At 42.5% G+C, this 15,871-nt stretch overlaps 1 protein-coding gene across 2 annotated transcripts in view; it reads right to left on the minus strand.

The window, feature by feature from the left end:
• The window catches only part of gpc1b (glypican 1b), a 61,026-nt gene extending 55,285 nt beyond the window's left edge, over positions 1-5,741 (minus strand). The window contains exons 1-2 of one of the 2 annotated variants that reach the window (XM_071491073.1): positions 5,633-5,741; positions 4,934-5,501 (exon numbers count right to left, since the gene is read on the minus strand). In XM_071491073.1, the coding sequence (XP_071347174.1) occupies positions 4,934-5,093 (160 nt within the window). In that variant the 5' untranslated portion in view covers positions 5,094-5,501; positions 5,633-5,741. Of the gene's footprint in view, positions 1-4,933 lie in introns of both variants that reach the window. The other variant, XM_071491074.1, reaches the window with a different exon arrangement.
• Between the last annotated feature and the right edge of the window lie 10,130 nt (positions 5,742-15,871).

Consider the following 15,871-nt stretch of genomic DNA (forward strand, 5'->3'; position numbering starts at 1 on the left):
TCTTTCATAATAGATGATAATTAAGTGACTTAATTTTTTATAAATTATTTCAGTGCTCTTAAATAAGGCAGACAAGACGGACATTTGATAGTTTTCTTTGTGCCTACTTAAAAAGGGGCTATTTGTAAGTTTTCTCTAAACATGGTTTCTTGCCGGGAGCAGATGGTGGTGGCTCTGGTCATCGTTGCATTTACAAGACAGGAGGTTATGGCACGCCCTCTGAGCAGCGTTACATCTTCAGGGCATATCAGAGGCTACAGCGAGTCTGTATCCGACAGTGATGGGATGAGCCGGGGCTAGCTGGTTAGCGTGCTAACTTCAGTAGAAGAGAAGACATGATAGAGACAAGAGTTAACGTTGGTCTCCATAATGATAACAATTGATATTCCTAACTGGAATGAGAGAACATCGCTGAGGGGACACAGCGATGGAGCAAGATACCATCACAGGTCAAGCAGCTTCATAGGGGGACAGACAGAGGATCTAGAGGGTCTTGAGCTAACAGCAAAAGGTGGTGGATGCACAGATGCTGTATAAGTATATCCACAGAGATTAAGGGCTTAAATACATCCAACATTGTACATGGTCTGAATTTTAATGTAGATCATCAACACTCAGGTAGATGGGCCATTTGGTATGCAGACCATACAGATTTGGAAAGTTGAAATTAAAAGTCAAATTTCCCAGTCCAAGTCCAAGTAACCTTTTAGACTGGTCAGTGCAATGGATGATATGACAGCCCTCATATTTTTGCTGTATTGGTGTTGACTTTGCAGACTCTTCCTGGCTAGCCAGCTATGGTTTCTGCTGGCAGTGAACTCCCATCTCCATTTAACCTCTGGCTGGATGGTGGTGTAGAGGGCAGCAAACACACTAGCAGCCATTATCTTATCATTACCCTCGGTCAAAAAGGTGAGAGTTACAGAGGAAGATTTTCTACGCAGTGTATGAAAACTCGTGCTCTGTCTTAGCCACAGTGCTGCTATTACACATTTCATGACTTTTATCTAAATTCGCAGTCAAGTGACTGAGTTCAAAACATTCCCATACTTTTCACTGTGGGCTACCATAGTGATCAGCCCATTTTTCCAGCCACAAGCCAGGCTTTAGTCAACAACAGTTCCTAGCAGGCCTGGTGAGCAGCAATCCCACTGTATCATTAGCCAAACACTGGTTGGAGATGACACTTCAGAGCATTGAGCGACTCACAGTCAGCCTGTAGCAACCAGCAATCAACAACAACACAAAATACAGCATGGGAAAGCCAATGCCGAACCAATATGCTACCAGCCTTCCTGCAGATGTCTCATGCAGCTTGTCTCTTTGTATAGGCCTATATGACATTCAGCATCTAACACTCATTGGCTGCCAGCTGCTTTCAAAGAGTGTCTGGCGCCTCTCTCTTTAAGAGCCGATGAGAGAGAGAGAAACAGAGAGATGAAGAATGTCATCCCCTGAAAGACAAAAAGATAAGTCATCACGACTGTAATGATGGGGTGGGACAGGGAGGGGGCAGCGCAGGGAGGAGACAGATGAGCCTCATAAAGATCAATCATCCACTTTTGGTAAACACTGACAAAAAAAAACAAAAAAAAAAAAAAACAGACATTACACATGGAGTTGAACTAGAATCATCACACTCAATCAGTTTGCCTGATTATTTGTGAACCATTGCTTTTCATTTCTGCTCGACTGATACTGTTCCCATGGTCCAGTAAACACTGCTTCAACACAATGATAACAAACAGCTCAGCCTTAACTCAATAGCTTTCTTCTGCATGGCTTTTTCCCCTGGGCAAATTACTTAAGAATAGGGGGCTATCCAAGTTGCTATATGAGGCGTATCGATGTGAAAGCAATATCCTGGAATCTTCTTTCACCGCTGACTGAGCATAATCAAACAGAGACTGTGATACGGGATGGGGGAGTTCAGCTGGTTGGAGATTTCTTACTTTTTTTTTTGCCTCAGACATTTAGAAAAGTCCATAATTCAAATGTAGAGAGCAGAGGTATATAAGTGAAATAAAATATATCTTACACCACTCAAATGTTAAAATTTGATTTAAATTAAATGAAATAGCATTATCTAAGGAGGACACTTTTTTTTTTAACCTTTTTTCCGGGCATATTTTTTACAGACCTTGTTCAGACTTTATTTGCATATGCTTCCATGTTTGATGATACAAATTTGTGCATCTAAAAATAACTTTTAATATTAGGCTCAGAGAGGCAGCTACTTTGTGTGCCAAGGACGTTTTTCCTCATATATTGTGCAGTGGCATTTGAAAGTGCAGCGACTGGACATCATTTTCAGAGTTGGGATGCAGTCGTGTCTCGTCGTCATCCCAGACTCAACCTGGGTGATGTACTCAGCATGTGACCTTGAGTCAGGCTCAGCCAATACATTAAGTTGATCAAGCCCACAGTGTCACAGCAGGAAATATCCTTCTGCAAATGTCAGGGATCATCCACAACATTCAGGTGGCTCATAATTTGGTGGCATAAATTTAAGCTTTCATATTTTACTAAGGTGTTTAATATGCCAGACTGGAGCGTAGCAGCAGTTATTTATGCTTGCGAGCCAAGAGACGGGGACACTGGAGAAATATTGTCAATGTACAAAGCCAGATCTCCCCTTCTCTTTCTGTCTCTCTATCTCTGCCTCTCTCTCATCTCTCTTTGCTGTCACTTCTTCATCTGTCTCTTCCTGACCCTCAGTCTCACTCCCTTATTTTCTCTCTTACTGAGAATACATTGACCCCAGACTTATTTAAGCTCCACATCATTGATTGAAACAAGAGGAATAGGTGGTGTCATGACAAGACAGATTTGCTCTTTAATGCATTATGGATTACAGACATATGGAGGAGAAGGGGATTTCTAGGGGACCAGTGCTGGCGTTAATTCTGTCAAATGATTTATTCAGTATGGTGTATCAGTTAAATTAGAAGTGTCCGGTTACTACTTGGCCCTCACTACCTTATGATCTATGGCGTGATGACATGAGCTAACAGTTTCATCACATTACGGCCCCACCCTCAAATCTTATAATCTCCCCCATCCTATCAGTGTAATCACTGGGAAAGATCCATTGTATATCTTTGCATTGGACCTCATGTTACTTATAGACGTACTTTTCATTTTCAATTTATGCGGCTCAAGATGATTAGAAAACTGAGCACAATGAACAGGGAAACAGAAAATCTGCAGGGTTAAAAGCAAAACCCATTGCACATTCTATACATAATGATTCTGTTAAGACACAATGCTCTTTCTGCAACCGCGCAGTGCTGCGCGAGAGCCTATATGCTATCAGAAAATTGAGCAGTTTCAACTTCAGGATATTCGTGAGTGTGTGACCTTTAGGTGAATACTGCAGAAAGTCACTCTTGCACATCTCAGTACCACTCAGCCACCATTCTGTACTAATGGACAAACACTGCTGTCTTCACAGGGAAGAAGAGTTTATCTACTGCCACGATAATGTAGCAAATGTATTGGATGATACAGAGAAGGTGACTGACGCAGAGTCTAGAAAAAGTATGTTATCAGATAGGGACTGACTGTAGCTGTGTTTCAGTAAGAACCACTGTAGCAAAATTCTGATGAAAACTGTGCACATGTCACTTCCTGTTGGTAAAAGTCTGGGTATTAAGCGTTGTACTTTCAGGTCTCCATGTTGGGAAAATAGTTCCCTACATTCACAGTTTCGGGACAGTAGCATTAAAAGTATGTGAGTTATATTTCCCATGAATCTGTACACAGAAAAGTGATTGTGTAAGCATGCGTGGTCACAGTCTGCTGTCTTGTCCATGCATGTACGATACTGTAACTGTAGAACCTGAAATTGCAGTTCACTGTGTGTGTGTGTGTGTGTGTGTGTGTGTGTGTGTGTGTGTCTGTGTGTGTCTGTGTGTGTTCATGTGTGTGAAAGCGTTGCACTGAATTCCAGGGGAGGCACACGTGTAATCATCTGAACTGTAAGAGGGGCTTGTGACTGTCTGACATCAGACCATGAATGACACACTGAGCAACATCGTGTTTGCGCGGCTGCGGCCCATGGTCAAGTGACTGGCTGGCAATTTAGAAAGAAGAATTCCCTGCACAAAGACAAGAGAGCTTAAAGAAGAGGAAAGATTTGGGAGTGTCTTCAGGAGTAGCAGCTTAATATAGAGTCGTAGGGAAACTGAGAAAGGAGAACAGAAAGCGAGTGGCTGATCCTGCATCTGTGCTTCCAAAAATGTCAAGCCTGAGAACATTTGAAGGGGCTTTCTCACATTTTTGATCAGGGATGAAACAGCCAGATTGTCTGTGACATGTCTGTACAGTCTTGACATCTTTTCAAAGCAGTGTTTCATCTTGAGAGATAGCCAAGAGCTAGAGCTCCTCTGCTTTACCATGTGACATGAAATGAGTGTGACTACAGGTTTAAATGCTATACAGTTAGACTCCTCATCTGCTCACTCTCTCACAACAAATAAAGCAGAAAAAGACTTCATCTTCAGCTTGTACTTGAGAAGAATTGTTTGAAATGTCCTGCAGAACACACTGAGCACAAAGAGCAGAGTTTGTGAACCAACTACATAATCATTCATCTCTACAGGATAGGTCAGATCTGCACACCGGCGCTTAGATACAATAAATGGTGTTACTGCAGGTGCGACTTTGGCCCTAAAATAGACTAACATTCCTAGGGGGACTTGCAGAGGGATTATGCTCCTCGGTGGCAATGAGTTTAAAGCAACTGTGTGGTTCTTCACTGTGTCTTTAACACATTGCTGTACAACTCAAATAAATGTTAGGTTGCGTTTGGAAAGACTGACTGTCCTGAAAGTATTTTTGGCTTCAGGGTAAAGAACAGATTCAGCCCAGAGGAAGGTGCGCGCTCATGAACAACAGACTTTGGACAGGCTTGTATTTTTAATGAGCTTACCTGATATTTCAGACTGAGGGACACCATCGAGAGAGAATCCTTTCCCGCTATAAAACTGCCTGATATCCGAACAACTCCGGGCTTTGCTGGTCCCTTTGTCCCCATAGGCTGGTGCCGTCAGAGAGCACAGTGCCAGAGCCGCTATGATGAAGGAATCCATCCCGGCCGACCGCTGTATGTGGTCAAGTGCAAATCCGACCAAGCGAGCCGAAGCGACTGTGTTGAGTCCTAAACGGAGCAGGAGACTCCCGGTTAGTAGCCGCGCTTCAGACAGGGCTACTGAGTGCTGCTGTGCGTAAAATATCCTCCACCTTCCTCTCCTCCTTCTGCCCTTTCAGTGCGTCTGCTGAGTCTGGGGCTGCTCTCCGCGCACTGCTGCAAGGCACAGGAGCGACTCTTCACAGCGCAGAGGTCCCGTCTCTCCCCCAGTCCTAACGCAGGGCCGATGTGGACAGGACAATACCTTCGGGTATTATTATTTTTTCCCCCAAATAACTCTAGGCTATCTTCTCACGCCGTACTCGGGATTAAGTGCAGATTTATATCCACTGTTGGGGTTTTGGTTCACCTACAGAGGGAGAGGCAAGGGATGAAAGATTTAGGTTACGCATTTACAGCTGAGATTATTTAAGCAATGTCAGAAAATAGCAGTTTGTTGCGCTGACGCTGCGCAGCCTGGTTCTGTCGCCACACGCCTACCGGCTATGACGGCCCAGAGGGATCTGAGTAAAGTGGTGCGCACAGGCAGCTACCGCAGCTCGTTTCCAGCTCAGGGTTTTCTGAACGATGCTTTGCCAACGCTGCCACTCTGTGGAGTGAGGAGGCGGGGGAGAGAGAGAGTGAGGGGGAGAGATGTTGGGTGGGGTGGGGGTGGGGGGTGACATACGAGGTTTCACGTTCCTCTTGCCATTTCCGCTTCATTCTGTCTCATCTAAATATTATTTCTCGACATGTTTCAGAATGACATTACTGCCTGGTTTGGGAGTTAAGTTCTGTTTTGAAAACATCTGTAATTTTCTACAGCACTGTGTGTGTGTGCGTGTGCGTGTGTGCGGTTGAAAGTGGAGGAATGTGCAGTACGCGTCCTGACAGCTTGATCTCCACCAGCCAGGTGTCACAGGTGAGCTGTGGGCGTGCCCCCGACCCCCAGGTAGACCAACCCACAAGCAGGTCAATGCTGAGTACCCCTCCTCCACTCTGCACAGAGTATCTGCACACATGCGCCATATCACTCCTCAAGGTGCAATTAAAGGGCCAACAAGTCAGTACCTGCGCTGAGCCTTTCCCGGTTTACCTGTCACCTGCTGAATGCATTCATTATGTGAGTTTCTGTACATGTACCTGTTGGCGAATAACAAGAGCATGGAATGTTCCTGAATAATTTCAAGCTTAACTGAACACAGAAAAGAAGTGATGAGAAATATGAATTATGCTCACACTCAGTATGGAATAAGATTGCACTTGTTTTATCTTATGCATAGCCTACAATAATCCGATTCATACAACAGACCCCTACATCTTGTTTTGGGGTTTTTTTTCCAATTATACTATGCTACAGTTTAGCATTTCCTACATGAAAACTGTTTCCTCTGTTTGTTTTTACATCTCTAAAGGAATTGCTTTGTTTATAAAGTAAGCTACATTTTATACATACTTGGAATTTTTTCCGTTTAGTCATTGCTTCTAATAGGATCCACCATTCCCTGTTCCCAGGTCCAGATCCAGCAGGCCAGTGCATGGCCAGTGGCAGCAATATTTCCATCACTAATGCTTTTGTTTTTTTATTTATTTGTATGTGAGGGGAAAAAAATCACTTTGTTGAGGGTAGTTTGAACCTAGGGCCCTCTTCTTATGAAGCAAACAAACAGAGTTTCAAGTCTTATTCCACTGTGCATATGAACAGGCACAGTCAAAAGTTCAAGGTAAGGTAAAAACAGTCTTGAGTGTTATGTGCTGAGAAATCCACAAAACATTCAGCTGACATTAAATGGCTCTCTGGTCCAGACCTGGATTGTTTTGTTGTAGCAACAAAAGAGACATGCAGTTCTCTCACTTAAATGTCTCCTTAGTCATCTCGGTGCGTGAAACGGAATCACACGGTGTTTGATGGTGTCACTATAGCAGGAGATGCTTTTTAAGGATTGTTTGCCAAAGAAGATGCCACCGCACATTATTGCAGTGACACATGGAAAAACTCCAGTGCAGCCTGAAATAACCAGCCGTCACACAACAGATAGACAAACAAAAGTGAGACACGAAGAGAGAAATGCGAGACGGCGGAGAGAAGGAGAGAGCCACATAGCGAGTATGCATTTCCTGCCTCCAAATCATTCTATTTATGAAGGCGGACATTGTTTATGAATACATTAGGAAACGTAACGCTATAATTAGTCTGTTCCTCATGACTGGATGAGTCCAAACAAAGAGGACAGCATCTCGCACATCACTAACTGACAAATAGCTACACTTGCTTCCCATTATTGCAGCTCTGAAACGAGTAGGCATGAATTACACCTTCGACTCCGACACTAAAGCTCTGCAGTTACTCTGCTAAAGTTGAGAGTTGTGTAACTGTGCCACACAGCAGACAGAAACCACTTTCTAATTATGTGTAATACCCTTGCTTCACTGTTCTTGTTGCTGAAGGGGAATACCGGCCAGAGCTAAAGCACATATGGCCAGAGGTTAATAAGTCTGGCGGCCTCAAAGTGTGTGTGTGATAACATGTCTGTCTGTATTATATATGGGTTTGTGTATGTATGACCTTCATGTGTATGTGTGTCTTGTTTGTGTGTGAGAGGCAGTTGGTGTGAGTGTGCTGTGTGAGTTTACGTGTCTGACTGTGTCCCATATGTGGCCATAGGTCGGCAGCGCTGTTGGAGAAACTGATTGGCCCTCCGCTGTCTGGTATGGAGATCATGTAATTAACGCTCAGTAAAGCCACAGAGCAGCCATGTTTTCTTCAGGCTGCCTCCCATTGAAGTTTTATTGGCTCTGACCATGAAAGGCCTTCTAATGAGGAGCAGGATGCTGGGGGAAGTTCAGGAGACCGGGGAGCGCGAAAGAGGGGAGGCAGAATGGTGGCAAAGAGAGAGAGGGGAGAGAATGGGGTGAGAGGGTGCGCAACTAAGCAACTGTCAGTTTAGTGTAACATGTGCAGTAATTATGTGGTGAGCAGTTTCAGGGCGTGATGAGGTTTTCTAGTGAAAATTACATTGCATCCGTACAGAAATACTGCAGATGTTAGACCACGTCCTCTAAGTAAAAACACTCACACTTGATTCAAAGTAAATACACAGAGGAAAATGTTATTATAACACATTCCGATCCCTCTGAATGATTAGTAGACTCGACAACTCATCTTTGAGTGTTGGCACAGAGAAAGCACGTTAGTTAGACAGAGTATGTGCTCTATGCCGCAGTAGTGTATCCACTGAAATTCAGTGACAGTGACCCAAAACTTTCCAAAGATAATTGTGTCAGAACATCTGCTCTCCCTGCTCTAGCTTGATCACTACAACACACCTGCACACGCACTGGTTTGTGTTCCTGTGGAGCTGACAGCGCTGCCTGCAAAAATGAGCTTCACTGTTTATTCAGCACTGTTAGCCTCACTGTGATGACTTTAATCGGTCATTCTGCTACTGCGTTACTTATTAAAGGTGGGTATAGTGGAGGGTTATCCCTAAAACCGGCTCCTTTAAGGTGTTTACAGAAAAGCTTGTTTAACCAATTCTACTTCCTGATGTATAATTGAGGATAATTAAGTAAGAAATTTGAATACATTATTGTATTTCTATGCTACAGCAACAGGGATTGAGTGAAAAATGTAATTTCACTTAACAACAGTAGACTGTAGATTATTCCACAGGTTAGAAAACTAGTAACACAACCACATCAGGACTGCAACACCCAAATGTAACACTGGCTGATTAACTGCTGATTGCACAAATGTGCTGCTGTCAAACTGCAGACCTCAGTATTTTTTAAATTTCTGTGCAATGAGAATAGTTTTGAAAGATGAAGATGCACCAAACATCTGTTCATGCCAGCTGAACATTTTCTGCAAGCCACTACAACGCCTTTATTGTGAAGAAGCTACAGGGAATGCTTAAGGGGTGGGAACTTGTTATTGAATAAAAAAATAATCCCCATTCAGAGTTGGAAAATGTAGGTGCACTTTTGTTTCCAAATCGGTTCTAAGTACTGCTTGGAAAGGACGGCAAAAGCAGATTCTATCACACAGAAGTGATGGCAAAAGCTTTTATGATGTAATCCTGTCAGATGCTGTAGTCATCACTTGTGCAGGTATCCCACCCGTATGGGAATTTGACATGAAAGTATTCTACGTGTATTAACAGAGCTACTTTAAGTTAACAGCACATGATTTCTACAGTCATAGACACACATATATACATATAGAGAGGCAACCTGATCCGTCTTTTGAAGGTCAGCTTATGTAACCATCTGAAAATGGTGCAAGGGAGGATTTTGCAATTTTTTATCATTTTAATACTGTAGCACTGAAATGCAAAAGTAAAAAAGTGGTCTCACCGCACCCATGAGTACAGTTTTATGAAGACATTAATGCCAAAAAGAGCAGGGTACAGCCAGATCTGATAGACGACACACACACAAATACAGACACACACACGCACTTGGGTTTCTCCCTACAAATAAGTGACTGAAGGAGCAGCAGGTTTGGCCAGAGTACAAGACCCACTGCCAGGGCTCAGCAGGGTTTCTATGTAAATATCAGAGTGCTGTTTCAACAGATGTAATCTGCCTTTAGAGGAAGATCATTGTGTCCTCTCCCTAAAACCAGTCTCATCCTGGGCTCTTACAGATAGCATCGATTCTGCCTCTCCTCTGGATTTTTATGTCAACCATTAGCCTGAGTTCAGCACATTCACCGGAGTGCTCGAGTGTGTGCACATTACTCATCAGGTCTATCTCTTCCCTTTCTCGTTTCTCGTTCATTGTCTCTTTTTCTTCAGTCCATCTCCTTTTTATTTTCCGTCTTGTACTCACGGCTGCTCTGTATTTTCTCCTTCCTCTTCTAAGTCTCATGAGAACATATGATCATGCCTTCATCCTTGCCTGTTAAAACGCAGTCATGCATGAAAACTTAAACTTGTTTTGATGCCCTCTCTTCTTGCCTTCCCCTTTGCCGTTTTGCAATGCTACATCATCCCTTGATCACATTTACCCAGTGTCGGCCTGTGCAAACACAGCCTCCACAAACAGTAGATCTGCATATCTCCACACACGGAGCCCTCCCCAGTTGCCAGAGACAGATGATGACAGAAAAAGCAGAAATTTTGATGGCAAGTGCAAAGGGTAGACAGATAGTATTGTAGAGAAAAATGAGAAATAGCGAGGGAAACTGGGAGGAGGGAGATGAGCTTATGAGGCAAGATAAGGAGGGAGAGAATGTGATGATGGATGACGGGAGGTGGGGTAGGGAAGAAAAATGGGGGGGGGGGGGGGGAGGAGGGACAGAGAAGTGAGTTGGAAAACAGAAGCACAGAGGGATTGCACATTCAAAATGGAAAAGATGAAATGCAGGAAACAGAACGAATACAGTGTTTTCAAAGGAAAGGAGTGTTAGAATTACATGAAAACAAGTGATGGCCAGCACGGCCTGATCCTTGGATTCTTGGGGGTGTTCTTGTAAACAGGCGCTGTGGTCGATGAGAAATGCCCCCTGTGGTGTGTTGCGTTGTGCTTTTGTATGTCTCTGTAGGCATCCTGGCACTTTCTCTGCTCAATAATCAGAGCACATTCCAGCCCCCTCCAAGCATGAACAAAATTCTAGGTGCACCTTGCAATGTAAAAAACACAAAAACAAACTACTTAATTGGGAATTGCAGCAGGATGGAGTTGAGTGGAGTGTATGAAATCTAGTTGAGACACCACTTAAACCTGAATAATGGCCACTGAATGGAGTTTTTAAATATTTGTTGATGTACAGTAGCTTATGTAGTCAATGAAGAGGAAAAGAAAGCACACATCTCATTCGTGTAGATTCATTAAATGAGATGACTGCGCTGAATCAAGCCCCTCTCATACACAGACTGTACCCATCTGGCAGTGGCGTCTCCTCATCCCTGCACCAACTTCATCCAATTACTCTGTTCATTTGCCTGCATGCTGTTCTCATATGAATATTTCACCCCCTCTATTTGTCATATGTCTAACTGGATAAATTAACTACTCTCTTCATCTGTCGCTTGCCGTGAAAACTCATAAACTCACAGGAAGCGATGATGAAATTGAAAAAAGCCTCAGATGACCTCTTATGACCAATTCTCATGCCACTAATCGTTAGCTGGGCATTAATACCCACCGATACTTATATCCATATATGTCATGATGGTAAGTTCCACGTGATGTGCTACAAGAATAACAAGTTTGGTGGATAATATTTTCCTGAGTGACCTTGAGAGTGACCTTGCTATCATAACAGAAAGTAAAAGACTGAAACTGGCCACAAGTCTTCTCTGAATTTCAATACATGCAAATGCTCCAGAGTCAACTAACCTCAACTCTCCTCAGGTTTGATGTGGTTCTATGGCAGATCTTTGTCCAGATTGGCAGCGTCTTCCTCCACGTCGGCCTCGGGGACAGCGGGAGGCCGCATCTCTGTGTGGTTCTCAGCCCCCTATGAGGAGCACTTCATTATTTTCCCACTGCCACTTTAGAATATCCACACATTCCTTCAACATTACTCAGCCCTCCCCTGTACAGAAACACTCTATCACATTACTCCTCCTCACATTTTTCCAATTTGTTTCTAATGAGAGAGATCGCATAAAAAAGTGGAATGTATCAGTGCTGACTCAGTTCGATCACCAGACACAAATACAGTAAGTGACTGTGTAAGCGCTTAAGCTTACCACTGATAACTGCCAGCTTTCGCCACAGTTTTTATTTCAATTTTATGCAACCCACTTTTGAAAACTATCCAGCTTTGGTACTGGCTTTTGTCTGAAGCCTTTTCCCTCACCCTCAGTTCGGAGCGAAACTGCTAATGGGGCATTGCCATTTAGACGGATAGTTCTCTCAGCATTCCCCTCATATGGCACTGAGAACTGGATGGTAAAACAAATCTAGCCTGTAAATCTGTCAGCTTAGAAACAGTCTGTCTTTAGTTGGGTTTCAAATGAAGCTGTAGTGCTGTGTGCACATTCCCTGCAGCCCTGCGTGCCTCATCACCGATGCAAAAAGCGCCCTCTCGACTGGAGCATGATTTACAGTAGCAAATTCAACAAGGGTGTGCTTAACATGTAATGCTGTCACGATCAGTGATGCATACATGCATGTTTTACAGGGGGTCTACTGTAAACAGAGAGCCTTGAATTTTGTAGTACATTGTAGCAACCTAAGAAGGGAAGGAAATAATATGAGCTGCATTTTAGGGCTGAACACAAAATATCAAAATAGCAATATGTCCAAGTGCAATATCCAAATCATAGGAGCTGCATTTTTTTTTTTTTGATAAAGTTAAAATGTGTCACAACATACCATAAACAAGGCACTGTGGTGCTACAGAGACGCCCTGACCTATAAATCATGTAGTCCAGACAAAAAGAAACATGCTTGTTCTTCAGACTCAACAGAAATCACATCATTATATTTCTTTCATTGAAAATGAAATTCAAAAATGACTATTCCAACTGAAATTGTGACTCATATATCAACCGCAATTTCTGCTAAAATATCTGCCTTTTTTGCATATCGTTCGTCGCTTTCGCAATTTCCAGGTTATTTGAAAGTATCATTTGGCAAACACCTGGACAAGACTCAGAAACTCAATTCAAATAACATTTGGATTCCTGTTAGATCTTTATCGTTTTAAACCTTGAATACATTTGAAGTACATTTGAGTGCAGGGACCACTTTTTTTCCTTATAGGAACATCTAAAATCGAGTCAAATCACTTTTATTTAAAATTGATGTTCATTCATGTTAACTGTAACAGCATTAATGCTAGAATGAGACCTTACCAATAAACATTTTCACTTGACTTTAAGGATGGTTCCATTGCAATGACATATCCTTGTAAGCCATGTCACTGGGACCTTTTCCATGGCAGAGATTTTATCATAGCAGGACAAGCACATGTGCAATTAATAATAACAACTCGCAGCAGGTTTCAGGGTTCTGATATTTTACATGCTGGCTCCCTGGCTTTTCTTACTGAGACATCTGAACAGGAACAGAGTTCTCATTAGTGTTATAAGTAAGACCTGCTATGACAGGGCATAATGTCTGCTGTGAAGAAAGTTTAATGTACTAAAGCTAGGAAAAACCAAACTTTTCCGTATAACCATAACTGTTAGCAGTAATGAAGTAACTTGTTACATAATGGGATTACTTTCTCAGTAGTGTAGTGGCTACTTTGACAACTGGTCATCCTAAATGCTTGACAATATCATTATTTTGTTCCAGGGTCACTTTGGTCTCAAAAACATGGCAACCATCTTTGAACCTCTCTCACAGACTGTTTTGGAGCCACGAACAAAGGTATCGCTGCGTTTCTCTTATGTTGGTCATCTGCGGTCTGGGAAAGCCCTAAGAATAACAGTGTATACTCGTCATTAGAGTTTGATGAACGGTTGATATCCGTTTGCTCCCTCTGTATTCTGCAGAGGGGCCGGCCCTGTACATGTTAGGTTGGCGCAGGGAGTGGAGGTGAGAAGGTCAACAAGTAAAATGAGACTCCTGGTAACTCTGAAGCCTATAGCCTATAGCCTACTGGCACCTGCGAGGATGAGTCCTCATAAAGCTGCGTGCATTCACAAGGGCTAACGCTAATGTTAAGATAGCTGTTGATGGCCAATACCTCCAAAATGTAGGTTGACTGCTTGCTGAACTACATTGTTCTCTCTGTACACGTTAAATAAAGAATATGTAATGTGTGGATATGTGTGGCTCTGAGTTCATCAAAGGCACTTCTGACACACCTGTGATGAGTGACATAACGATGTAATCTGTTAGCTAATGAGTAATCAGGTCTCCTAGTGCTGTCAAAGCATGTGTAGGAAATCTGTCAATCATCTAAAAATACTGGCTATTGACAAGCACAGTATGGCCCTGTTGCTACTAGGTTAGATTTTAATGAACATTGTACAAATTTGCACGTTGAGACTGAACTTTCAACAGATAAATGTGAATTTTAATTTACTAAAAATAAATATCAAATAATTTCATCGAATGTCTTTGGAGTAGTATGTTTGAAACTCTGATTTTTTTTGTCATTTAACACCATAAATCAACATAAATGTCATCTGCTGAGGAGCAAATAAGGCATTAGTGAAATATATTATCATTTTCATATTATAGTTACTAATACAGATGTAAGGTCGCACATCTCTAGTGTTAAGTTATTGCTTGTTCAGATCACACAGTATGAGGTCAAAATAAAAAAAAAAATGCCCTGGACTTTTGTTGTCCCAACAATAGTCAAGTCAACCAGCAACGTGTGTTTAGTGTCATTAATGTAATCCAAATCCCGTCTGGTATGAGGTAGGGCGGATGTGTGTTGTAAGTATGAGAGTGTATGTGAGTGAAGATCTTGTGGCCCTGCAACATTGACTGCTGCTCTCTCAGGCCCAGCAGTATTGGACAGCAGCAGGCATCTCTGAATCTGTAAGCAGAACCAATCACTGATGCTCCTGTCTACCAGCATGCTCGTTCATCCTGGGTCACACACATGTGGCCCGCATGCTCACACACACTTACACAAACCAAATTAGCAAGTTAAAATTCATGCTCCAGAGTCTATTATCATATTAATATAATAAAATGATGTCAGATATTGAGATCACAAATGCAGGGGGAAATAATCCTGACAGGAACAAGGGAAGTATGAAATAAATAAAAAAATAAAAAAATAAATAAAACAGAGACCAACTAATACAATAGTCATACAGGGGAATGTGTGAATTTAGCCAACCTGATAGAGACAGTGAGGGAGGGAGAGTTGGAAAGGTAGAATGGCACCCAAGGGAGCCATGGAACATTCACACCGTAGCTCATCCATCTCTGGGACATGAGGAAGGAGGCCACCTGTAGCATGCCAAACAGAGCAGGCCCGACAGAGAATTCAACATGAGATGCTGGCCAGCCTTGAACATGTGTGACATGCACGTTCACACACACACACACACACACACACACATGCACACACAAACTCCTCCTTAAACTACTCAATCACACCACACAACACACACACATGCCAATGTAGACCCCACTGGTCTAATTGGAATGGGAGCTCATGCTAGCAGGGCCACATTTTTCTCCAGCTCGCCATTGTCATGTGGAGACATAGTTAATCTGTTTTCCTAACAGCCAGACTTTCATGGTGACTAATGTTCAGGCCCCTCTGCACTGCCTTATCAAGACTCTTTTTGGGCTTGTGCGTGACTGTACATGTGCTGTGTGCATGTTTTGTACTATGATTGACATCTGTATAGGCCATAGAGTCTGAAACTTGAAGTTGTAGAATTAAAAATAAAAAATAAAATTTTATTCTCTTCAGTGTGACAGGAAACAGAATTACAGTACATCAGGGAACTATAGTTTGTTATTGTTTATTATTATTATTATTATTACAGCTGACATAGGGCAACCCAGTAAGCTTTTCTGGCTATTTGAGGTGAACAGATGTTTCGGCATCCTTCAAAACTGGACTTAATTTAATGCATTGTCTGTAGTAATGTGATACTCCTGAAGTTGAAAGATTGAATGCATATATATATAATTTTGTTCGTTGGTCTATCGAAGATGCTTCTTGTCTTCTCTCTCATCCGCTTCAGACATGGTTCAGGATACAGTGCATCTGGAAAGTATTCACAGCGCTTCACTTTTTCCACATTTTGTTATGTTACGGCCTTATTCCCAAATGGCTTAAATTCATATTTTTTCTTCAAA

This window comes from Trachinotus anak, unplaced genomic scaffold, assembly GCF_046630095.1.
Source record: "Trachinotus anak isolate AG129_WGS33_773 ecotype Australia unplaced genomic scaffold, CSIRO_AGI_Tana_v1 ptg000012l, whole genome shotgun sequence".
NCBI lineage: Eukaryota > Metazoa > Chordata > Actinopteri > Carangiformes > Carangidae > Trachinotus > Trachinotus anak.